General features: G+C 57.5%; 2 protein-coding genes across 6 annotated transcripts; both read left to right on the top strand.

Moving 5' to 3' along the window:
* The first annotated feature begins 417 nt into the window (after positions 1–417).
* TRIM65 (tripartite motif containing 65) lies at positions 418–7385 on the top strand. Of its 5 annotated transcripts, XM_045569952.1 has the most exons (7): positions 482–927; positions 4631–4726; positions 5011–5244; positions 5319–5511; positions 5644–5709; positions 6235–6365; positions 6459–7385. In XM_045569952.1, exons 1-7 carry the CDS (start codon positions 520–522, stop codon positions 6807–6809), a joined length of 1479 nt encoding a protein of 492 aa, XP_045425908.1. In that variant the 5' UTR covers positions 482–519; the 3' UTR covers positions 6810–7385. The 5 variants fall into 5 exon arrangements, with proteins under 5 accessions (XP_045425909.1, XP_045425908.1, XP_045425904.1 ...); XM_045569953.1 differs by having other exon boundaries at positions 418–927; positions 6235–7385; XM_045569948.1 differs by having other exon boundaries at positions 5337–5511; positions 6235–7385.
* Positions 7386–15093: 7708 nt separating this feature from the next.
* Positions 15094–19452, top strand: TRIM47 (tripartite motif containing 47). Its single transcript, XM_045569947.1, has 6 exons — positions 15094–15816; positions 16782–16877; positions 17167–17397; positions 17570–17768; positions 18183–18257; positions 18519–19452. The coding sequence occupies exons 1-6, from the start codon at positions 15142–15144 to the stop codon at positions 19157–19159; spliced, it is 1917 nt and encodes a 638-aa protein (XP_045425903.1). The 5' UTR covers positions 15094–15141; the 3' UTR covers positions 19160–19452.
* The last annotated feature ends 4082 nt before the right edge of the window (positions 19453–23534 follow it).

Here is a 23534-nt window from a genome sequence, read left to right as displayed (position 1 = left end):
TGAAACCCAGCTCCAGGAAAAGGTGCAGCAGAGCACCTCGGGTCAGGAGGGAGCATTTATTGAGCACTAAGCTGTGTGCGGACGCCAGGCCCTCCCACATGCACCGTTTTATTTAATGGCCCCAGGAGGGGAGTGTCTATGCTGTCAGCCTGGCTTACGGCTGAGGAGCCCAGAAGAGGTGAGGTTGTGTGATGGCCCCTGCCCAGAAGAGCAGGAGGCCCCCCGGCAGGGAACCCGCGCCTTCTGTCTCCAGAGGCTGACCCTGATCCCAAGCACAGCAGCTAGGTCAAAGGTCTAGGGAGGCGGGATGGAGGTGCCAGGGGGGACCGAGAACCAGACCCAGTTCTCAGCCGGGCCGAGGCGGACAGGGGTGGCGTGGCGGTTGGTCAGAGGGCGCCAGGGAAGGGTCCACGGGAGCGCCGTGCCCCGCGCCCGCCCTGCTGGCGGTTCTTCCTGGGCGTGGTCCTCGCTCCTCCCCGAGGCGGCTGCGCCCGGCCTGCCCTCCCTGCCGCCTCCGCCATGGCCGCGCGGCTGCTGGAGGACAAGCTGACCTGCGCCATCTGCCTGGGGCTCTACCAGGACCCTGCCACGCTGCCCTGCGGCCACAACTTCTGCATGGTCTGCATCCAGGACTGGTGGGGCCGCTGTGGGAAGGCGTGCCCCGAGTGCCGCCAGCCCTTCCCCGACGACGCCGAGCTGCGCCGCAACGTGGCCCTCAGCGGCGTGCTGGAGGTGGTGCGCGCCGGGCCCGCCGTGGACCCCCGCCCCTGCCCCGGCCCGGACCCCGGCGCGCGCTGTCCCCGCCACGGGCTGCCGCTCGAGCTCTTCTGCCGGACCGAGGGCCGCTGCGTGTGCAGCGCCTGCACCGTGCACGAGTGTCGCCTCCACGAGCGGGCGCTGCTGGACGCCGAGCGCCTTCACCGCGAGGTGACGCGGCCGCGGGGTGGAACCGGCGGGAGGGGGACGGGCCGCCACAGCCTTGCCAGTGCCAGGGGGACTCGCCTGCGGGACCGGGACTGTTGTCTGGGCCCTGTTCTCTCTGGGCGCAGCGGGCGGGGAGTGTCAGCTAGAGAAGGCTTCCAGATGTTTTTCTTCCCAGAACCTGGGAGTTAGTGACAATAACTCAGGTGTCTGTGTATCACACTGGGGTAACCAGCCCCGCCAGGGCCAGGGGCGGGTCCCAGGAGATGCTCAATGAGTGTCCTGGATGAAGGCATAAGCCAAGGGTATTAGGCAGTGAGCTCCCTGCCCTACTCCAGGCCCTAGAGAACTGCCACATGTATGGCGGGTGCTCAGTGGACTCACTTTCATTGGATGATAAGTGTGTGGAGCACCCACAATGTGCACAGTATGGGCAGGGGCTGCATGTTGGTAAGTAAATCACACGCGCTCCCTGCCTGTAAGAGATTTAGGATCTAAACAGGCCAGTGTCCCAGTAAGAGGTGAATACATTATTACAGGTTGCAGTGAGGAAAGCACAGGATGACACTGCTTAGGGGACCAGGGGGAGGAAGGGGAGGTGGCCTTTACACTGACACTTGAGGGCTGAGAAAGTGCCAGCCAGGAGGGGAGGGACCTGGGGAGGCAACGGGGGCCACGCTCTGGGCTGGGAAGGAACTGGACACGCTGGGTCCCTGGAGGCAGATCTGGGAGGTCAGCAGGGCCAGATGGGAAAGGGCCCCGTGGGCCATGGTGAGGAGTCCGGCTGTTACTCTAGGGCATGGGGAGTCATCGCAGGCTTGGAAGCAGGGCAGCAGCATGAGTAGATTTAGGCTTTATGGAGAGTGATCACTCTGCTGGGATATGGAGGGGGCTGGAGGTGAGACTGGAGTTCTGGGCAGGAATGCAGCGGAGACAAGGTACTGGTGAGGGGTGGAAAACAGGGAGTGGGAGTCAGTGCCTTGTGGAGGCGGGACACAGGCTGGAGTGGACTTGCGGGGTGGCAGAGAGGGCAGCAAGGAAAACACCTGGGTTTCTGTCTTTTTTTTGAGACAATCTCACTCTGTTGCCCAGGCTAGAGTGCAGTGGCATCATCATAGCTCACAGCAACCTCAAACTCCTGGGCTCAAGCGATCCTCCTGCCTCAGCCTCCCGAGTAGCTGGGACTACAGGGGCACCACTGTGCCTAGCTAATTTTTTCTATTCTTAGTAGAGACAGGGTCTCGCTCTGGCCCAAGTTGGTCTCAAATTCCTGGGCTCAAGCAATCCTCCCACCTCAGCCTCCCAGAGTGCTAGGATTACAGGCATGAGCCACCATGCCTGGCTCAGGTTTCTGTCTTGAGGAAGTGAGTGGGCAGGTGTACTGTGTGCTAAGTGTGGGTGGAGAGCAGGGTTTGCTTTAGGACATATGGGGGCTGGAGTCGCCAGTGGGATAAACCTGGGCGGGGGAGCCAGGGGAGGTTGGTCCTAGGCATCTGTCAAGAGCTCAGGAGCGAGGCAAGTGCCTGGCCGTGCGACTGCCGGCGTGGGCGGAGGCGGGGATGGGGGTCACGGTGGACATGCGCCAGGTGTACAAGTACCCCTTCGAGCAGGTGGTCGCCAGCTTCCTCCGGAAGTGCTGCTAGAAGATTAGGCATGACATGAAGGAGAATGGTGCAGACGTGCAGAATATGGGCTCAGACATCAGATGGGGCGGGGAGATGGGGAAGGAGCGCTGTGAGGTTGGACAGGGAATTAGAATCATGGAGATGCTGCTAAAGGAACAGTGGGGTGCCCCCTTAGCTGAATAAAGAGCCATCAGGAATCCGTATCCGTGTCCACTTGTTTCTGAGAATCACCTCCTGGCCACAACACATCATAGACGCAGTTTCTGGAATACAGGTTTGGGGATACAGTATTGGCAGCTTAAAGAAGAGGAGACCTTCTGCCGGGACATAAGATGTTGTACTGCCCTGGGAGCCTGCTTCAAATAGTGGGACTCATGGAGATGAAAACTTCTTGCTGGATTTTTATGACACAGTCTCTTTATGATTTTACAAATAAAGGAAAAACTCATATGAAAAAAAAAAAAAAGAGCTCAGGAGCTCTTTAGCACTGACAGGTAGAGAAGGTCCGGGAGGGAGGGGGTCCCCTGCCGAGCAGGCCCAGGACTGCAGTCAAAGCAAGCAGGAGCTCCCAGGGAGATAGAAGGAAAATGCAGCACATGGCATGGCGCCAGGGGACAGAGCAGTGCAGAAGGAGAACGTGGTTGTGGTGCCCGGAGAGGTTTAGTAAGAGGACAAAAGTGACCATTGGAATCTGCACCGTGGAGGTGGCCGGTGCCCTTGACAGGAGCCGTTTCAGTAGTGAAGACAAGAGGCTGAATTCACTTGGGTATCGGACAAGAAGCGGTGGGGCCAGTGAATGGTGGGATAATGGCAAAATGATGGCACAGGGACACTGAATGGGACAGGAAGTGGGGGCCAAAGGCCTGATGGGTGGGAAGGGATGGGGGTGCATGGTTGGGGATCTGCTGAGGCTGGGGACTGGGACAGAGGAGGCTGGAACAGATGAGAGGGGTGGGAGGTGGTGGTCAGAGAAGCGGTGTTTGGAATAGAGATTTCAGAGCTGGTGACGGGCCACAGTGAGGTCACAGGAGTGGCTGAGATGGGGTGAAGGAAAGGGCTGCAGAGTGTTGGAGGATGTCCCCTGTGGCTGCTGAGACTGAGCTAGGTGTGAAAGTTTTCAAGGGAGGCCAGGGGATGACAGCCAAGCAGAGGAAGGAGGCTGACCGTGGTGCAACAGCACGTGCTCTGGCTCCCAAGGAGCTGGAGTTTTGCTAGCGAAAGGGGAAGGGGTGTGGGGCTGCGTGGGGACAGATCCCTGTCCCTGGAGGAGGTTCCGGTGCCCCAGCAGAGTCTCCCCTCCCGCCTCCTACATTTGTCACTTGCTGAATGCTAGAGGCGGGGACCTAGATGAAACACAAGCCATGGGCTTAGAAAGATCTGAGGATTCTGAGCAAATTGTCAACTTCTCTGAGCCTGTTTATTCATCCATGACATGGGGATAAAAATGGTCCCCACCTCAGTGTGTAGCTGGGAGGAGCAGAAGCCAGGCAGTGAGGCTCCTGACCAGGTGCAGGGAACAAGTCCTAGCGGTGGGCAGGAACCGGGGTCTCCTGGCATCAGCATGGTTTGTCCTGTTGCCGTGAGAGCATTTTGACCCTCGAGGGAATCAGAGGGGGGTGACCAAATGGGGCCCGTCTTCCCCCTCGTGCCCAAAGCGAGGGCCAAGGACTATGCACTGAACCGCCCACGTCTCAGGCAGCATTGGTGCTTTGGGTTGTCGCCCCTTCCCTGCAAGGCTTCTGAGCCCGAATTACCGCTCATTTATTGACTAGGGGGAGGTTACCCTCAGAGAGGGTAGGAGCTTTGCCCCAGCTTGCTCAGCCTGCAAGAGGCAGGAGTGGGACCAGAAGTTGTGTCCTCAGCCCGAGGCTTCTCTGCCCACACACCACCTGCTCCAGGTGGGGACAGGGCTTTGTCAAGGCCTCCCTGGGCTCACAGCGAGGCTGGTGCTCTGTGCGCCGGCCCTCTGGGTGGTTTGAGGAGGGGCTGCCCAGCGTCTGCAGGGGCTTGTTGGTTGTCAAAAGGGGACTTCATGGCCAATCCTGGCCCTCTCTCATCGCTCGTCCCATGGGCGGGCACCACAGGCCCAGCTGAGAGCCAGGCTAGAAGTGACCCAACAGCAGGCCACCCAGGCCGAGACCCAGCTGCAGGAGATGCAGCAGCAAAGCAGCCAGATCCAGGTACAGGGCCTGTCCTTGTTCCACCCGCCATGTACTCACACGGTGCTGCGGGCAGCTGCTGGCTGCTCCCCAGGGCGCTGGGCAGCAGGTGTGAGCTGCTTTGAACATGCTTCCAGGCGGCAGGGAGGGAGGGGCTGAGCAGGAAGCTGGGCGCCTGGCGGGCGGGAAGCCTCCCAGGACCCTGGCTCCCACATCCCCACCCCTCAGCCCACTGGGCAGCCCTGGCCTGCCTTGGCATGGCACAGGGCCCTGGCTACCCTGAAGCCCCTCCTGTGCCCATCCAGAGCTTGGCCTGCACCCTGGCCTCCTCGGTCTCCAGCAAGTTCAGCAGCCTGCAGCAGGCCCTGGAGATGCGGCGGGCCGTGGTGCTTAGGGACATCGAGGTGGCCAAGACACAGGTGCTGGCACAGGCCCGGGATGAGGAGCAGCGGCTGAAAGTCCACTTGGAGGCCCTGGTTCGCCATGGCCACAGGATTCAGGAGCTCCTGGAGCAGGTGGATGACAGGACCTTCCTGCAGGTAGGAGGCCTCAGGGAGGCAGGCTGGGGGGACTCATCTCCCCGATCTCCCCGCCCCTCACACCGCGTTTACAGCAGCTGTTCTGGGCTCAGGAATCACAGCTCCTTGAGCCCCCAGGGCCTGTTGAGCCACTGACCCCTCTGCAGTGGGACGAAGATCAACAGCTGGGTGACCTGAAGGAGCTGCTAAGCCAGCTGTGTGGCCTCCTCCTGGAAGAGAGGGGCCACCCCGGGGCACCAGCCAAGGCTGCAGACTTGGGCCCCATGGGTAAGGCTGACCCCAGACCGCCCCCTGCCTCTCCTGGCCTGGCTGTCCCTCCGTGCAGGGTGGGGGTGGGATAAGGCCCCCTCTCCCCCAAGGCCTCCCCATCCACTCTCCTAACACTGCTTTCCCCTCTAGAGGCCCCAGGGCCCCCCACACTGGTCCCAAGCGCAGTGTGTCCACTGAGGAGGAAACTCTGGCAGAGTAAGGAGGCCCAGTGCATGTACATGTGCCTGTGCGTGCATGTTTGTGTGTAAGTGTGAGTACGTGTGTATGCCCGTGTGCATGTGTGTTCGCTGTGAGCACATGTGCATGTTTGTGTGCACATGTGAGTATGGGGGGCACATGCTATGACTGTCTTGTCATAGATGTCTGGGCCCGGCCCCACCCCCTGCACACCTGTTGTAAGATGTACCCCTTGTGCACATCCACTCTGAAGCAGACACAGCTGGCATAGTGTCTAAGGACAAAGTCTCGGCACACAGACCTGCGATTCCTCGTGATTATTCCAGTTAATACCAAGTTAATGCCTCTCTGAGCCTCAGTTTTCTCATCTGTGAAATGGGGCTAATAGAGGGTTCCACCTCCCAGGTTGCGGCAAGGATTAAATGCTCAGCATGCAGCATGCCTGGCAGACAGTAGCAGTCAATAAATGGAGCTGCAGTTGCATTCTCTCCCCTCTGGACAGGATGGCACCCTGGCCCATTTCTGTTTGTCTTTCCCCAACAGATTATCGCAATCTCACCTTTGACCCAGCCAGCGCCAACCGCCACTTCTACCTGTCCCGCCAGGACCAGCGGGTGAAGCACTGTCGCCAGCCCTGTGGCCCAGCCAGGCCAGGCAGCTTCGAGCTCTGGCAGGTGCAGTGCGCCCAGAGCTTCCAGGCCGGGCAGCATTACTGGGAGGTGCGCACCTCAGACCACTCAGTGACGCTGGGTGTCGCCTACCCGCAGCTGACACGGTGCAAGCTGGGGCCCCATACCGACAACATCGGCCGTGGGCCCAGCTCCTGGGGGCTCTGCATCCAGGAGGACAGCGTCCAGGCCTGGCACAATGGGGAGGCCCAGCGCCTCCCAGCGGTGTCAGGGCGGCTCCTGGGTGTGGATTTGGACCTGGCCTTGGGCTGCCTTACCTTCTACAGCCTGGAGCCCCAGGCCCAGCCGCTGCACACCTTCCATGCCCTCTTCACCCAGCCCCTCACCCCCGTCTTCTGGCTCCTCGAGGGTAGGACCCTCACCCTGTGCCATCAGCCTGGGGCCATGCTTCCTCCAGAGCCCCAGGAGGAGGCCTCGGCGCCCAGCTGAGGAAGGCATGGGCTGGAACTCTGGCTCAGGGGCAGGTGCCACCATGCCTGTGTGCCCAAGAGCTCTCCAGCCCTGGCCTGGGGACACAAGGCCACAGCTCTAACAGCTGTTGGCCTCTCTGTTGACTGACTGAGAGGTGGTGGGGGTGCCCCCAAACTGGAGTTAAGCATAAACCCAGAGTTCACCTTCCCAGCCTCTTTGAAGGGGACAGGGACTAGGAGAATGGGAAGCTGCCACCCCAGTGATCAGTTCTAGGTGTTGCCTGGGCCTTGGAAGCTGGAGCAGCACACAAGGGACTTCTGGCTTACAGGACCAAGTGTGGGACAATAAACACACATCAGCCCGAGCTTGCCTCCCAGGGAGATGACATGGACCAAAGGAGCGGTCAGCATGGGGGTGCAACAGAGGGACCCCTAGAGACATGGAACGTTAAATAGATGTCTGTCTCCTCCCTGCCTGTCTCTCTTTACTTCTTGTAACCTTTTGGTATACTTTAGTCCTGGCTTGTTCTCTTTTATTTTGGGCATCCCTGTGATCATATTCTATAAACAGTTTTTTTTTTCTGCATTTTAAAAATTGGTTTTGTTTTGTTTTGAGACAGAGTCTCGCTCTGTTGCCCAGGCTACAGTTCCCTGGTGTCAGCCCAGCTCACAGCAACCTCAAACTCCTGGGTTCAAATGATCCTCCTGCCTCAACCTCCCGAGTAGCTGGGACTACAGGTGTTTGCTGTCACACTCAGCTGACTTTTTTATTTTTTGTAAAGAGGGGTCTCACTATTCTCAAGCGGTCCTCCCACCCTGGCCTCCCAAAGTGCTGGGATTGCAGGTGTGAGCCACCACACCTGGTCCTTTTCATATTTTTCTGTGGTCGTGTTCTATATTATAAATATTAACATTTATTCACATGTGCGAGATGCTACTGCGATTTTTGTAGAGGGTAATATAGAGCAGTGCTTAACTAGGTGTAGGGGCGAGCCCTCACAAATCTGCCAGACATCTCCTCCAAACCGAATTTGCTTGGCCCACCCGCTTCTGATAGAACTCTCCTCTCTGGAACCTGCAGCTGTGTGAGGGGGACAGCAGCACGGACGCTGTGGTGCCCCCCTGACATTTGGAAAGGGGACACGTTTGATTAGGTGCTGCTTCCAACATGTCTGCTCTACCCACCAGACCCCCTTATAGTTTCTGGGCCCCTGTGATGCAGAATTGGGAGGATGGGTGCCCCAAGACAGAACAAGAGTGGGAGAGGGCAGGAGAGATGTCAAAAGACAGGGGCCGTATGGGCCAGGGGGGCTGGAGGCCGGAGAGGTGAGGGGGGAGGACAACGAAAGGCTGCTCTTTCCAGGAAGGAAGGGAGCAGGACGAGGACTGGGAAATGTGACTTCTGAAGTAACATTGACCCAGAAGCTAGAAGACAGTGAGCCAGTCTTTGAGATTCTGGGGGGCAGGATTTCCATCCTAGAATTCCATGCCTGGCCAAACCGAGCGGGGACACTGCAGACACGTCAGCATCCATGCTCAGGAAGCCCCCAGAGGGCCGACTTCAAAAATGAAGAAGTCAATCAATGAAAGGAAAAGGCAGGCCTGGGATCCAGGTAACAGGGAACTCAACACAAAAGAGAAGTGATAAAGTCTCTGCAGCCTCCAGAAATCTGAGCCCGACATCCACACCAATGGTCGAGGCTTCTGCAGTGACTTAGAGACGTGGAACAAACACTGAGCGAAGCCACTGAGAGCTGGGACTGGCTGCCTGTGGGCAGCAGGAATCTGCAGTGGGTGGGACATGGGTCTGCTAGTTTCTGTTGTAAGCCTCATTCAATTGTTTGCTTTTTAAATAACCTAAATATAGTAATGCGATATAAATGCAAACCAAACTTTTAAAATGCATCAAAAGCATAAAGAAAAAGAAGTCGTAATAGAGACATGGTTTGGATCCCCTTTCAATGTCTTTCAGGCACACAAAGCTAGGAATGGCTTTTTAATTACTTTTATTGGTTGGATTGTTTTTTGCTTGTTTTTGTTTGACTCTTTTTTAGGCAGTACAGCAGCTGCAGGGTCATCTATTAGTTTTATGATTACTCAGGTTGCACGTTTGGGGCTTAAATTCTGCCTTCTCCGCAGGATCAGTTATGGTACTTCTGGCAAGTTCCAGATGCCACCCTTTACGACAGAGCGCCGTAAGGTCGGAGTGAGAGGCAGGTGTGAACACGCTCCTGGAGAGCTCAAAGTGCCAGCAGCTGCCCTTGCCCCGTGAGAGCCAATTCATTTTAAAAATAATTAGTACATTGGGCAAACAACTTTTTAATTAATTTATTTATTTGGAGACAGGGTCTCGCTGTGTTGCCCAGGGTGGAGTGCAGTGGCATCATCATAGCTCTCTGCAGCCTCTAACTCCTGTGCTCAAGTGATCCTCTTGCCTCAGCCTCCTGAAGAGCTGGGACCACAGGCGTGCACCACCACGCCCTGCCTGCAAATAACTTTAAAACTATGATAATGGAAATGGAATATCAAGATGCCACCACCCTGACAAGTCACATCACACTTTCTTACTGGGAGAGCAGAGAGGACAGCAGGCTGTGGGGCGCAGACCAGAGGGCTGGCTGAGACCCAACCCAAGAGACACCCCCTCTGCTCCAGAACCAAGCGGTCTGTGGTCTCACCAAACACTGCCAAGCCTCGGAGCAGGGTGGCACTAATGCCTGGCCTCCCAACCGCTCCTGGATTCTGGCAATCAAGGGACAGTCATGATCAAGTGCTCCTTGTGGAAACCAATGTATGGAACTCATTATTCGCCTTGCTGCCAAACAGGGCACACCCAGCTATCTCCCTCGGCTACTGCCTCTGCCCGGAAGATCTCCCACGCAGGCTCTGCCCGCCTGAGCTCCCATGCAGGCTCTGCCTGCCTGAGCCCCAGCCATCCGTGAAAGCCCAGCTCAAACGCCACTGCCACAGTTCCCCCAGCCTTTCCCAAGAACCCCTCAAGGAGAGGATACACCTCTCTTTTGTCACTTATTCCCTACCTAGGATGGGGGTTACAATGCTCTGAATGTTTGTGTCCCCCGCTAGAATTCTTATGTTGAAATCCTAATCCCTAAGTGATGGTATTAGGAGGTGGGGCCTTTGGGAGGTGAATAGGTGATGAAGGTGGAGCCCGCAGGGATGGGATTAGGGCCCTTATAAAAGGGGCCCCAGAGAGCTCTCTGGTTCTCCTTCTGCCATGTGAGGACACAGCAAGATGTCAGCCTGCAGCCCAGGAGAGGCCTGCACCAGGACCCGACATGCTGGCCCCCTGATCTCAGATGCCGGCCTCCAGAACTGTGAGAAATAAATGTCTGTTTTTAGGCCACCCAGTCTCTGACGTTCTGTTATAGCAGCTGGAACAGACTTAGACGGGTTGCCATGCACCGCCCACGGAGACAGGTTCCCTCCTGGTTTCTGCTCTGTACGCTGCCGCCACCTCCATCCCCATCCTCTCCCTTCCTCCACGCCCCCCCCACTCCACACCCCGCCTTGGGTGACTGAGCCCAGCCGAGGGCTCTATAAAGTGTCTGCACAGGGAAGGGGGGTCTGCACAGGTGGGCAGAGGAGCCAATCACCTGCCTGTCTGCAGAACAGGAGGAAGAACAGCTTCCTTGTATTAATGACGGACAGAACCTGCCAAAGGCCAGGCCTTGTGACAAAGCAGATAAAGCAGTTCTGCCCCCCACTCCACCCCCGGGGACATCGGGTAATGTCTAGAGACAATTATCTCAAATTTGTTTTGAGACAGGGTCTTGCTCTGTTGTCTATGCTGGACTCAAACTCCTGGGCTCAAGTGCAACCCTCGCACCTAAGCCTCCCAAGCAGCTGGGACTATCGGCATGTGCCACCGCACTGGCTTGGAGACAATTTTGCTCATCATGACTGGGATGGTGCTCCTGCCACGCCGGGGGCACAGGCCAGGGATGCTGCCAAACATCCTACATCACCTAGTACAGCCCTCACAACAACAACAAAAAATTCTGTGAATACACTGGGTGGCACACTTTAAATGCCTGAGTTGTACGGTATGTGAATCATAAAACAGCTGTTTTGAAAAAGAACTTCAAATAACAAAAGGGGGTCCAGGGGTGGGCTCAGTGGGTGCAACAGGCACATCCGGATATGAGTCTCACTCTGTACAGCGATCCATGCCGTTTCTTCTCACTTGTGCCCTTTTGTCTGCCCTTTTTTTTTTTTGGAGATAGTCTTGCTCTGTCACCCAGGCTGGCGTGCAGTGGCACAGTCACAGCTCACTGCAAACTTTGAATTCCTGGGCTCAAAGTGATCCTCCCACTTCAGCCTCCCAAGTAGCTGGGACTACAGGCGTGCACCACCATGCCTGGCTAATATTTTTTATTTTTTGTAGAGATGGGGTCTTGCTATGTTGCCCAGGCTCTCCTTGGCCTCCCAAAGCAGTGGGATCACAGGATGAGTCACCATGCCCAGCCTGCTTTCCCTTTAGTTCCTAACTCCTTAATTGCCTTCTAAAAATTTCCAACCTGGTCTCAGGGGACCTACAGGGATTTTTTTTCCTGCCCTTAAGCTTGGGGAAACAGAGCCAGGCGTACAGACCTGGCAGGAGTCGGGGTAAAGGCTTGGGGTGTGGTGGCAGCAGTATGTGTTGAGGTTGGGCAAGGGCCAGGGTCCTGGAACACAGATAAGGACAGGAGCACTAGGAGACCTGCATGGCCTCTGGCACCTCTAGCCTGGCTCTCTCCAAGCTTTTCCTTACCTGTGCACTGTTATGGGTTGAATTGCATCCCCGCAAAAAGATATATTCAAATCCTCACCCCTAGTACCTGTGGATGTTACCTTATTTGGAAATGGGGTCTTTTCCTACTTGGAAATAAGATCTTTGCAGAATAGTCAAGTTGAGGGCATTCTGGAGTGGGGTGGGCCCTGATCCAATGACTAGTGTCCTTATAAGAAGAGAAAATTTGGACAAACACAGAGAGAAGGCGGTAAGTGACAACAGAGACAGGTACTAGAGTGCATCTCGAGTCTGCAAGTCAAGGAACACCAGTGCTGCCGGGTACCAACAGAAGCCAGGACGGAGGCCTGGGACGGATTCTCCCCAACAGCCTCAGAAGGAACCAACCCAGCAACACCTTGATTTCAGACTTCTGGCTTCCAGAATGGTGAGAGAATACATTTCTGTTATCTCAAGCCACCGAAATGGTGGTACTTTGTTGTGGCAGCCTCAGGAAACGAACACAGGCACCAATATCCCCTGGGAGAGGGACCCCAGACCCTTCCTGCAGCAGATCCTGATGTGAACAGACCCTGGCCCATAGTGGAGCGGCCCTTCCTCCCCACCGCCCACCTCTGCGACTGTCCATCTGCCCGGGGCCTCGTCTGTCTCCAAGAGGTGAAGTGTGGAAGGACCCAGGCGCCGTATCTCCGTGTTTTCTTCATCTGCCAGCTCCAGGCCCCGTGCCAAATCCTCCTCCCTGCTCCCGTACATCTGCCCGGCCCAGGCCCACAGGGCGGACCAGCAAATAGGTGCTCACTGCTGAGTGCCGGGCGCTGGGTCAGGTGACCCCCGAGGGTGAGAGATGCCCAAGACAGGGTCCCCGCCCCCCAGGGGCTCCCTGGGGTTGGGAGAGGTGGAGCCTTCAGTTCTGGGCAGTTACCAAGTGGAGGTGTGCACACAGAAGGTGGGATGAGGCCGAGTCCCCTCAGCCTTCCCAAGATCGCCTCCAAGGGCGGCTAACACTTCCTGGCAGTGGGGGTGGGATCCTTAGAGGCAGACACACTGGCCCTAGCCCTGCCTGGCTAGGTGATGTGGGTGAGTGACACAGCTTCACTGATCCTCCTTAGCTCCCTCAAAACGGCGTGAGAGATTCCGAGAGACAGTGTACGGTGTACAGCTCCCTTCACCTGGGAGGCGTTTATCAGATAGGAGTTTTCTTCCTTTCTTCATGGAAGATTTCAGAGGACTCTGCACAGAATCTTTCTAAAGCAGACACTCCTAACCTGAGGTCTTGGGGAAAAAAGTCTTTCTTTGGGAGGCCGAGGGGGCAGATTGCTTGAGGCCAGGAGTTTGAGACCAGCCTGGGCAATAGCCAGACCCCATCTCTACAAAAAATAAAAAAATCAGCCAGGTGTCTTGGCACGCACCTGTAGACCCAGCTATTCCAGAGGCTGAGGCAGGAGGATCACTTGAGCCCAGGAGTTGGAGGCTGCAGTGAGCTATGATGACACCACTGCACTCTAGCCTAGGCAACAGAGAGAAATCCTGTCTTAAAAAAAAAAAAAATTCTATCTTTATTCTCATTTTCACTGTCCTCTTACTGAAATGTAGCATTTCTTTCTATTCCAAATGGAGAGAATACACACACCACAGTGGTATTAGCAGTACCTGTAACTTAGTCACTAATAGAAATTACAGGTGTCTTCATGACACATCACAGTGGTTACAGAAAATTTGAAATCTCATTTATGCTTATCACTATTTCAAAAATACAGTCATCATTAGACCTCCATCTGCCCTTGTTATTAATTAATTAATTGTTTTAGAGACAGCATCTTACTGTGTTGCCCAGGTTGGTCTTAAACTCCTGGCCTCAAGCCATCCTCCCGCCTCAGCCTCCGGAAGTGCTAGGCTCACAGGTGTGAGCCATTTTGCCCAGCCTATTCTGGGCTTTTAAAAGCGTTGCTTTGAGAAGGGTCTGCAGCTGCACCAGGCTGCACCAGGCCTTCTTCAAGGGCAAGAAAGATTAAGCCCCTTCTTCTAGATGGATTGATCCTCCCCACACAACCTCCCTTCCCACCCACACAAATTCCCTCCACTTTGGACTCTTATCAACAGGAGGTCTGCTAGGGGTGGGAAGAATTGCCTCAATTATTATATTTTTTAAACTATAAGCTTTTAATTTCAGAAGTTTTAAATTTACGTACAAGTTACCACAATGGTACAGAGTCCCCATATACCCGACACCTAATTTCCCCTTTTGTTAACATCTTACATTCACATGGTATGTGTGTCACAATTAAAGAACCAACGCTGATACACTCTTATGAAGTATATTCCATAATATCTTGACATTTCCCTAGTTTCTCCCTAGTGTCCTTTTCTACTTCAGGATCCCGTGGAGGGTCCCTCATTCCATTTAGTCATTATGTCTCCTTAGACTCCTCTTGGCTGGGACAGTTGCTCACACTTTCCTCGTTGCTGATGACCATGACAGCTTTGAAGGGTAATGGTCGGGTGTTTTGTAGACCGCCCCTCAACTGGGATTTGTTTTTCTCACCATCAGACTGGGGTTCCTGTTTTGGGGGAGGAAGATCATGTCATGCCACATCAAGTCAAGAGCAGGTGCCATCGCCTGACTCATTACTCTCAACATTGACTTTGATCACCTGGCTGAGGTCGTTTGGGGTTTCTTCACTGTAAACCTTTTGCTCCCTTTGGAAGAGTCACTATGCACCGCCCACAGGTAAGGAGTGGGAAGTTAAGTATCTACGAAAATTATTTGCAATTCTTCTGAACGGGAAATGTCTCTGTTCTCCCTACTTGGTCATTTATCCAGTTATTTATTTAAGTCAGCATGGACTCATGGATGTTTATTTTACACTTTGGGTTATAATCGAATCCTACTTTATTTGGTTGCCATTCTATTTTTTTAAAAATGTAACCTTATTGAGGTAGAATTTACATACAATAAAATACACCGTTTTAAGTGCATAATTGGATGAGCCTTAAAAATGCCTCCACTTGGGGCCCAGCCACAGCGGAGGTGCCCGTGAGTGTCCAGAGGCCGGAACTAAATTCCTCAGACAGGGGCCTTGGAGGATGACGTCAACTTCCCATTTCGGGTCTAGAAAAGTCCAATTTCCCCTCCAGGGGTAAACAGAGTCGCTAAGGGGCAAAAACATAGATACATCAGCAGTTATTTTTCTCTGCCGTCAGCAGCCCAGGAACTGTGCTCACGGTGCCAGGGAGGGGTCTGGAGCATAAAGGTGCTGGTGTTACCCAGCTGGGCGCGCCCAGCCCCTCCGGAGTCCGGGCCTGGCCAAGGGGAGGGTGCAGCCTTCCCAGCCCCCTCCCGATGTGCCCCTCGAGTCTCTGCCCGCGCCCCCTCTTTTCACACCCTTTCAGCAGCGCCCTCCCCGGGGACCGCTCGGAGGGCCCCAGAGGCCGCCCCGCGCAGTCTGGGCTGGGGCCGGGCGGCGCTGGGGGGCGGGCCGAGCTGGGGGCGGGAGGGGGCCGGACCCTTGGCCCTGTCCTTGGGGGCGGCGCTGCGGCGCGAACGGTCCGGGTCCCTCCCAGGCGGGAGTAGAGCCGCGGCGCCCTGGGCGGCCCCTGAGCCATGGACAGCAGCGGGCCCTTCAGCTGCCCCATCTGCCTGGAGCCGCTCCGGGAGCCGGTGACACTGCCCTGCGGCCACAACTTCTGTCTCGCCTGCCTGGGTGCGCTCTGGCCGCATCGCGGCGCCGGTGGTGCCGGCGGGCCCGGGGGCGCGGCCCGCTGCCCGCTGTGCCAGGAGCCCTTTCCCGACGGCCTGCAGCTCCGCAAGAACCACACGCTGTCCGAGCTGCTGCAGCTCCGCCAGGGCTCGGGCCCCGGGCCTGGGCCCGGGCCCGCCCCGACCCCGGCCCTGGAGCCCTCGGCGCCCAGCGCGCCGCCCAGCACCCCCGAGCCGTCGGCTCCCTGCGCGCCCGAGCCGTGGCCGGAGGGCCAAGAGCCGGTGCGCTGCGACGCGTGCCCCGAGGGCGCGGCCCTGCCCGCCGCCCTCTCCTGCCTCTCCTGCCTCGCCTCCTTCTGCCCCGCGCACCTGGGCCCTCACGAGCGCAGCCCCGCGCTGCGCGGGCACCGCTTGGTGCCCCCGCTGCGCCGGCTGGAGGAGAGCCTGTGTCCGCGCCACCTGCGGCCGCTCGAGCGCTTCTGCCGCGCGGAGCGCGTGTGCCTGTGCGAGGCCTGCGCCGCCCAGGAGCACCGCGGCCACGAGCTCGTGCCGCTGGAGCAGGAGCGCGCGCTCCAGGAGGTGGGACGCGGGCACGGCTGCGGGCAGGGGCGGGTGACCACTGCGCGAGCGGGCCGGGGGCCTTGGATCCCGCAGCCTCCCCGGGCTGGGTCTTAATTTCCTCCTCTAACCTGAGGATTATCCGGCCCCTTCCTGCCCTGACAATGTCATCGCGGTGGTGGAGATGGGGGGGGGGAGGAAGCAGTGAGACCGGGGAAAGGACGCGAAGCGCGAGCAGGGGGACCTGAAGGGGGCCAGGGTCCCTAAGGCGGGCGGAAGCCGGGTCAGGCCCGCGGAGTCTCGGGCGCCGGTTCCGGAAGCGCGGCTGGTGCGCCCGCGGGGCTCATGCCGGTCCCGGCGCTGAGGCGGCGGCTTAGAATGGGTGTGGCTGGCGACAGAAGTGCGACGCGGGGCGGGCCGGGCACACAGGTCCCCTCTGTCCAGCTGTTCCGGGGGCCCGTGGTGGGAGCATGTGCGCAGCGTCCCGCTACCTCCCGCCTCCAGTTTCCTTTGGCCTACAGCCCGGTCTTGGCGCCTCTGGCCTTGGGATTTTCCGTCTCTCCTGCCTGGAGCAGTGACTCATAAGACCTAGGGGATTTGCCCGGAATCCCCTTTTTTCAGGCTTGTATAGGGGACGCAGGCTCTTTGGGGACTGTGATCTCCAGGACAGTTAAATGCCTTCTTGTGCAGTCACACTCATCCTTCCTTCCCTACTGGAAGTTCTCAAACTCACTGAGCAGCATTGAGCCCCCAGAGAGGGCGGCAGACACCCGGTCAGCCTGTGCTGCCACCAGGCACTTGGGACCGGCTCCAGCCTGGGCTGGAGGCACCTCTGGCATATTATGGGACATCATGGCCACTCCCAGGGCTACCCATGCACAGATAGCACTCCCTGGTTGTCCTTCCCTCTCCTGGGGAGGCCTGGGACCCGGTGCAGGGCTGCGGCCTCTGCCAGACTCCATACTCATGGAGAGTGTCATCCGCAGGCCGAGCAGCCCAAAGTCCTGAGTGCTGTGGAGGACCGCATGGACGAGCTGGGTGCCGGCATTGCACAGTCCCGGCGCACGGTGGCCCTCATCAAGGTCAGATTCTACCCGTCACCTCCCCCCTCCCCCCAGTCCCCATCCCTGTCCTCTTCTGCATGGGCTCCTGGCAGTGTGAGCTTTCAGCATGGTACGACCCACTCTAAGCAAGCCTGTGCCCAGGGCACTACCTGTCCCCACTAGCACGAGTGTCACAGATCCAGGGCAGGCTCAAGCTGGCCTCTCTATCCCCCTAAGAGGGCAGGGTGGGAAGGTGGAGTCAGAGAAGGAGGGGGCCACGTCTAGGACTGTCTTTTGTCCTCATTGCTGCCCCCACTGTCCTGTGCAGAGCGCAGCTGTGGCAGAGCGTGAGAGGGTGAGCCAGCTGTTTGCGGAGGCCACGGCCGCCCTGCAGGGCTTCCAGACCAAGGTGCTGGGCTTCATCGAGGAGGGGGTGGCTGCCATGTTGGGCCGATCCCAGGGTGACCTGCGGCGACAGGAGGAACAGCGCAGCCGCCTGAGCCGGGCCCGCCACAACCTCAGTCAGGTCCCCGAGGCCGACTCAGTCAGCTTCCTGCAGGTGAGGGCTGCTCTGGGGGCCATGGAGGGAACAGGGGTTGGGGGGAGGGGTGGGAGGAGGGGCAGTGGGTGCCCGGCCTGCCAGGCCACGCCAGCCTCCTGGCAGAGCTGTCCGCCCCCCACCAGGACGAGCTGCTGCCAGCAGAGCTTGAACAGGCATTTGTCTGGCACAGGAGCTGCTGGCGCTAAGGCTGGCCCTGGAGGAGGGGTGCGGCCCTGGGCCCGGCCCCCCGAGGGAGCTCAGCTTCACCAAGTCATCCCCAGCAGTGCGGGCAGTGAGAGACGTGCTGGTCGAGGCCTGTGCCAGCCAGTGGGAGCAGCTGCAGGGGCTGGACAGCGATGAGGATGGGCTGCAGAAGCTGGGCTCGGAAGGTGGGGCCCCCCCGGATGACTCACCCTCTCCCCGTCTCCCACATGGGCCCTCAGGCCTGGTGCCCCTCCAGGAGTGAAGGAGGAAAACTGTGCCTGGCACAGGGAGGGGCCCCAATCCTGCCAGCAACTGGAGCCGCCACCCTGTGGTGACCAGTCAGCCTTTTGGCCACAGGCTAGAGAGCAGAGGGCCTTCTCCCAGCGCACCCTCTGGCTTCAGCGGGGCTGAGGCCCAGAGAGCAGTGGGCAAGGGGCAAAACTCGGGCACCAGGCAGGGTGTGCGCACGGGGTGCCCTACTTGAGCATTTGCCTGTCGCCAGGTGGCTCGGGACTCTGGGAGGAGGGGGAGGAGGAATTGCAGCCACAGGTTCAGAGGGGCCGTCAGGGGGCCAGTCCTCACTTCCTCCTCTGCTGCAGCCGATGCCGAATCCCAGGACCCCGACAGCACCAACCACCTGGAGAGTGAAGCTCCCCGGGACTATTTCCTCAAGTGTAAGTGGGCACCTGGGCCCTGTCCTGCTGGGCTGGCCCCGGGAGCAGGCCCTGGCAGGGCCCTGGCACAAGAGTGTTGGGAGTCCCCTCCCTAGTTCGGGGGCGAACTAGGTCAGTTCCTGGGTTGGTCTCCAGCGGCACTGAGTTGTGCTGGTTGGGAAGGAGGGAGAGGCCCCGTTTTGGGGAGGTGGCACCAGGGGAGGAGGCGTCCCAGCTGAGCCTGGTCCTGAGCCCCGCCCTCTCTCCTGTCCCTGGGATCAGTCGCCTACATAGTGGACCTGGACAGCGACACGGCAGACAAGTTCCTGCAGCTGTTTGGAACCAAAGGTGTCAAGAGGGTGCTGTGTCCCATCAACTACCCCGAGTCGCCCACCCGCTTCACCCACTGTGAGCAGGTGCTGGGCGAGGGCGCCCTGGACCGGGGCACCTACTACTGGGAGGTGGAGATCATCGAGGGCTGGGTCAGCGTGGGTGTCATGGCCGAAGGCTTCTCCCCGCAAGAGCCCTATGACCGGGGCCGGCTGGGCCGCAACGCCCACTCCTGCTGCCTGCAGTGGAACGGCCGCAGCTTCTCCGTCTGGTTCCATGGACTGGAGGCGCCCCTGCCCCAGCCCTTCTCACCCACAGTGGGCATCTGCCTGGAATACGCCGATCGCGCCCTGGCCTTCTACGCCGTGCGGGACGGCAAGATGAGCCTCCTGCGGAGGCTGAAGGCCTCCCGGCCCCGCCGGAGTGGCGCCCTGGCCTCCCCCACCGACCCCTTCCAGAGCCGCCTGGACAGCCACTTTGCGGGGCTCTTCGCACACAGGCTCAAGCCTGCCTTCTTCCTGGAGAGCGTGGATGCCCATCTGCAGATCGGGCCCCTCAAGAAGTCCTGCATATCCGTGCTGAAGAGGAGGTGATGCCGGGCGGGGGCCCTCCTGCCACAGTGTCGGCTCCGGGAAGCTGGCTCCTCAGGGCCTTCGTCCTCCCCAGGGAAGGCACCAGCCTTGGAGTCCCACACTCCTCACCACCTCGTTTCTAGAGGGCTCTACCTTCCATACAGTTGGCCTTCCGCCTCTCAGCAAGGAGGCCCCTGCAGCCCTGTCCCCTGGCAGGCCTGGACAGATCCAAGCTACTCCAACCCCTTCTGTTCCAGGTTTCTAGAACAGTGCCTGGTGTGTAGTAGGTGCACAATAAACATTGTTGACTGCCGGCTCCTTTGCATCCTTCTCCACGGAGGATTCCCAGGACCTCTCATATTTCCAGAGCCCCTGGTCCCAGGACTCCTGTTGGGAGGGAGAGCCCTGGCTGGGGAGGAGGGGGCTGACACGGTGCCTGCACCTTGGGGCCCACCACTCCCTGGTTTCAGGCAGGGGCAGCCAGAGGTGACGACTTCTGCCGTGTCCTGGCGTACCTGGCTGCTCGAGTACTTGGGCTGGCCTGGCTCCCACCTGCTATTTTCATCCTCAGTGCCACAGCCTAGCTCTGGACCTGCCTTTTGTTTGTGCCCAGAACTAAATGCAGACATCACACCCCCAGGAGCAGGGCAGGACTCCTGGGTGGGGCAAAAGAGTTTGAGACTTGGAGCCTCTTTCACACACACCTCTTCTCAGCCCCAGGAGGGCCTTGGCTGAGACCCCCCCAGGGTGTAGCTGGAGCTGAGAACATCTACAATAAAGGGACCTAAGTCCTGCTCCAGGCCCTGCGCCCCAGGAGAGCCTCTGCCTTTCTTCTGGGGGTCCCAGAGCCCTCTGCTGTCTCAGAACCCTAGCCAGGCCCGGGATGCCCTGAGGCTACAGGGCCAGTGTGTTTCCAGTCCAGCTCCCTCCTCCCTGGTTTCTCAGTGGCCCAGGTGCACCCCTAGAGGGGCTGTGCCCCCAGGGCAGGGGCACAGCCAGAGAAAGGCCTCTCAGGCAGCTGCCAGACCTTGAGGGTGGCGGCTGTGGGTGAGTTATGCAGCCAGACAGCAAGGCCATACAAGTCCAGCCCCAGCCCCTGGCAGCTAAAAATAGCCCCTCCCGCGGAGCCTGCTTTAGGCCCAACAGCCAGGATGTTGTTTTTCCGGGCGGGGCCTCCTTGCTCCCAATGTTTTCAACATGGTTCCCTTGGTAGCCACAGGTCCCCAGCTCACCCGTGAGGGGGCTGGTGGGGTAGGCTGCTCCAGGCAGTTGGGCAGGCCCTTCCCACCTGTTGTGAGCCTCCCCCCAGCACAGGGCCCCTCCTACCCCCTACCCCCCACCCCCTCCACCTGCTGGCTCATCTCCCCCAGCTTGGCACTGTCCGCCCCACAGGCGGTCCTTGCCAGGGAACTCTCTGGACCCCAACCCTCAGGGAACCTTGGCATGTCCTGGAACGCGAGCTGGACAGACCTGGTACTTCCTCAGTGGAATTTGGGCCTGACTGGTCATGTCTGTGGCCACAGTCACAGCCACTCAGGAAGTGTGCCACCTGCGGTGATTTCCAGCTTCCAAAGACTTGCTTGGGGCTTTGTGACACAAGCATCTTAATCCCAAATCCCAGCATTGCAGCTTTACAGCTCGGAGCCGGGACGGCCTGTTCACAGCTGCACAGCTAGCAAGGGGCTGGCTCTTTGGACCCCAAGTTTGTTTCAGAATCCTGACTCTGGAATGTTATCCACAGCCCTGTACTTCCTCTGTGACTCTAGGATAATGCTAAAGCTGGGAGGGATGGAGCGCGCGCACGTGTGTGTGTGTGTGTGTGTGTGTGTGTGTGTGTGTGTGTGTGTGTGTGTGTGTGTGTGTGGTGTCTGGGTACATGCCTGTGTATGTGTGTGTGGCTCCGGCCCGGTGACTTTGCCAACAGTGCCCTGAGAAGATCCGGAGGAGGAACACCGAGACACAGTGGGCTGCAGGAAACCGGGGTTGGGTCCCCCCCAGCACCCCACCAACACTTTAATCAGAGTTTTTGTCTGTTTTATTCCAAATTGCTTGGAAAAAAAAAACTGTTAGAAAGAAAAAAATTAGAAAACCACCAATCTAGTCTCAACCTTCTCCTCCCACTACTGTATCCAGATGGAGAAACTGAGGCACAGAGACATTGAGAAGCCGCCCAAGGTTACCCACTTTCTCCATACTGCATGGCTTAGGTGTGTCCCGCACTTGGAAATGTCTAAACACACACAGCCCTGCTTCCCAGCACTGTTTAGTGTAAGAGCTGCCACAGGCTGGGCCCCCGTTCCCACGGTCACCAGAGCCCTTGGCAGAGCTGCCAGAGGGTCTGTGGTCTCAGAAGCTCCTGCTGAACCCGGACAATGGCGGAGGGGTGAGGGGTTCTCTGAGGCTAGGGTGCTTTAGCCAAATCTGGCTCCTCGGGCAGGCGGGGAGCCAACCTCCACTTGAGCTTTGTTTCTGTGGGAAAGGGAGCGCCAGAGAGCCAGCCCACCGCCTGAGAAAGGGACTAGAGCGGCACTCCCCTCCGCAGCTGCGCACTGCCGGGTCCTGCACCCCTCACCTCCCCACACTCCAGGACGAAAGGGGTCCCAGTCCTCTTCCCTCCCTCCTCCCCCTCTTCTGCCCCCTCCCAAGACCCAAGAAGCACTCCCAAAAGGCTTCCTCGGCCTCCCCGCTCCCAGGAGAGAAGGTGAGGCTGGGCCCCAGACTGGCTAAACCCAGGCCTGGCCAGGAAGATGGCGCTGAACTGGGCGTGGCTGGGTCTGGGGCCCTCTCTGCTGGGCTGGCGCTTGCTTGCTTTTTGCCCCAGGGAGGAAAATACCCAGTTGTCCCCCTTATCCATGGCGATACATTCCCAGACCCCCCAGTGGACGCCTGAAAGCAAGGATAGCATTGAACCCTATAGACGCTATGGTTTTTCCATCTGCTAACAGAGATGGCAGCTGAGTGACTTACTGGTGGACGGTGTGACAGCATGGATCTGCTGGACAAAGAGATGATTCACGGCCCGGGTGGGACACAGCAGGACAGCACTAGATTTCATCACATTACTTAGAACGGCACACAATTTAAAACTTATGAATTATTTCTGGAATTTTCCATTTAATAGTTTTGGACTGCAGGGGACTGTGTGTAATTAAAACCTTGGAAAGTGAAACCAGGAATAACAGGGGGCTACTGTGGCATTTAGCTGCAGGGTCTGTGTCCCCTCAGCCTCACACCCAACACACACATTCCCATTTGATGCCAACATTCAAAATCTGGAAGACAGGTCGTTCCCATCCGCATAGTGAGATCTTTTGGAAGACGCAGGAGGCCCGGGTGGTCCTCGTGGGCTTCACCTGGGATGGAAAGTCTCAGTGTTCTTCCAAAGTGCTCCGAGAGCAGGGGCCGGGGAAGAAGCCGCGCCCAGCCAGCCTCAGCAGCACGTGGGACCAGGCACTGAGGCAGGTAGAAAAGATCCTCTCATGTTCTGTGTACTTTATCTTTCAATGACATTCAAATTTTGAATTTTACTCCATAATATCTCCAATTTTGCTTTAATATAAAAAACAATGCTTTTCTGTCCCAGCCTGGGAGAATGGTTTTGTGTATGAGATGTGGAATCAAAACGTCTTGGCTAACAATTCCACTTCAACCATTTCCAGACTGCGTGTCTTTGGGCAATGTACTGAGCCCCTGTATGCCTCAGTTTCCTTACTTGTCAAATAGGAGTAAGAGTAGAACCGCACAGCATTGCTTTGAGGATGAAATGAGATAATCCTGGCACAGGGCAAGCTTTCGATAAATGTTATTATTATTTCTCTGAATAATTGAGTAAATTTGAAACTCTTCGAAGACGTGTCAATCTTTGGAGGATACCAGGGATTTGTTTTTCAGGAACTAAGATTATCCCAAACCTCAGTTTGCCAAGACACTATATTTTGCCCCGATACTATATTTTGCCCCACTGTTAAGATTAGAAACTTTTACTCATTCATTCCGTATTTGCTCAGTGTGGGGTGCTGTGCTCAGTGCGAGGGATGCAGGAGTGGGGTCCAAAGCTGAGATGCCCCTGCCCGCACAAGCACCGCACAAAGTGCCCCCTGATAATTGTAGCTGGAATGAATACGATTATATAAAAGAAAAGGATAGCGACTCCACTGCTGGGTGTATAGCTGAAAGAATTGAAAGCAGATATCGATCAGATATTTGCACGCTCGTGTTTAAAGCAGCATTATTTACAATGGCTAAAGGGTGGAAACAATCCAAGTGTCCATCAACAGATGAACAGATCAGCAAAATGTAGTAGATCCATACAATGGAATATTACTCAGCCTTAAAAAGGAAGGAAATTCTGAACAAATGGTACAACTTGGATGAACCTTGAGGACGTTATGCTTAG

This window comes from Lemur catta, chromosome 15 (genome assembly GCF_020740605.2).
Source record: "Lemur catta isolate mLemCat1 chromosome 15, mLemCat1.pri, whole genome shotgun sequence".
Taxonomy (NCBI): Eukaryota; Metazoa; Chordata; class Mammalia; order Primates; family Lemuridae; genus Lemur; species Lemur catta.
The sequence above is the reverse complement of the archived record's forward strand: the minus strand, read 5'-3'. Positions and strand labels throughout refer to the sequence as shown.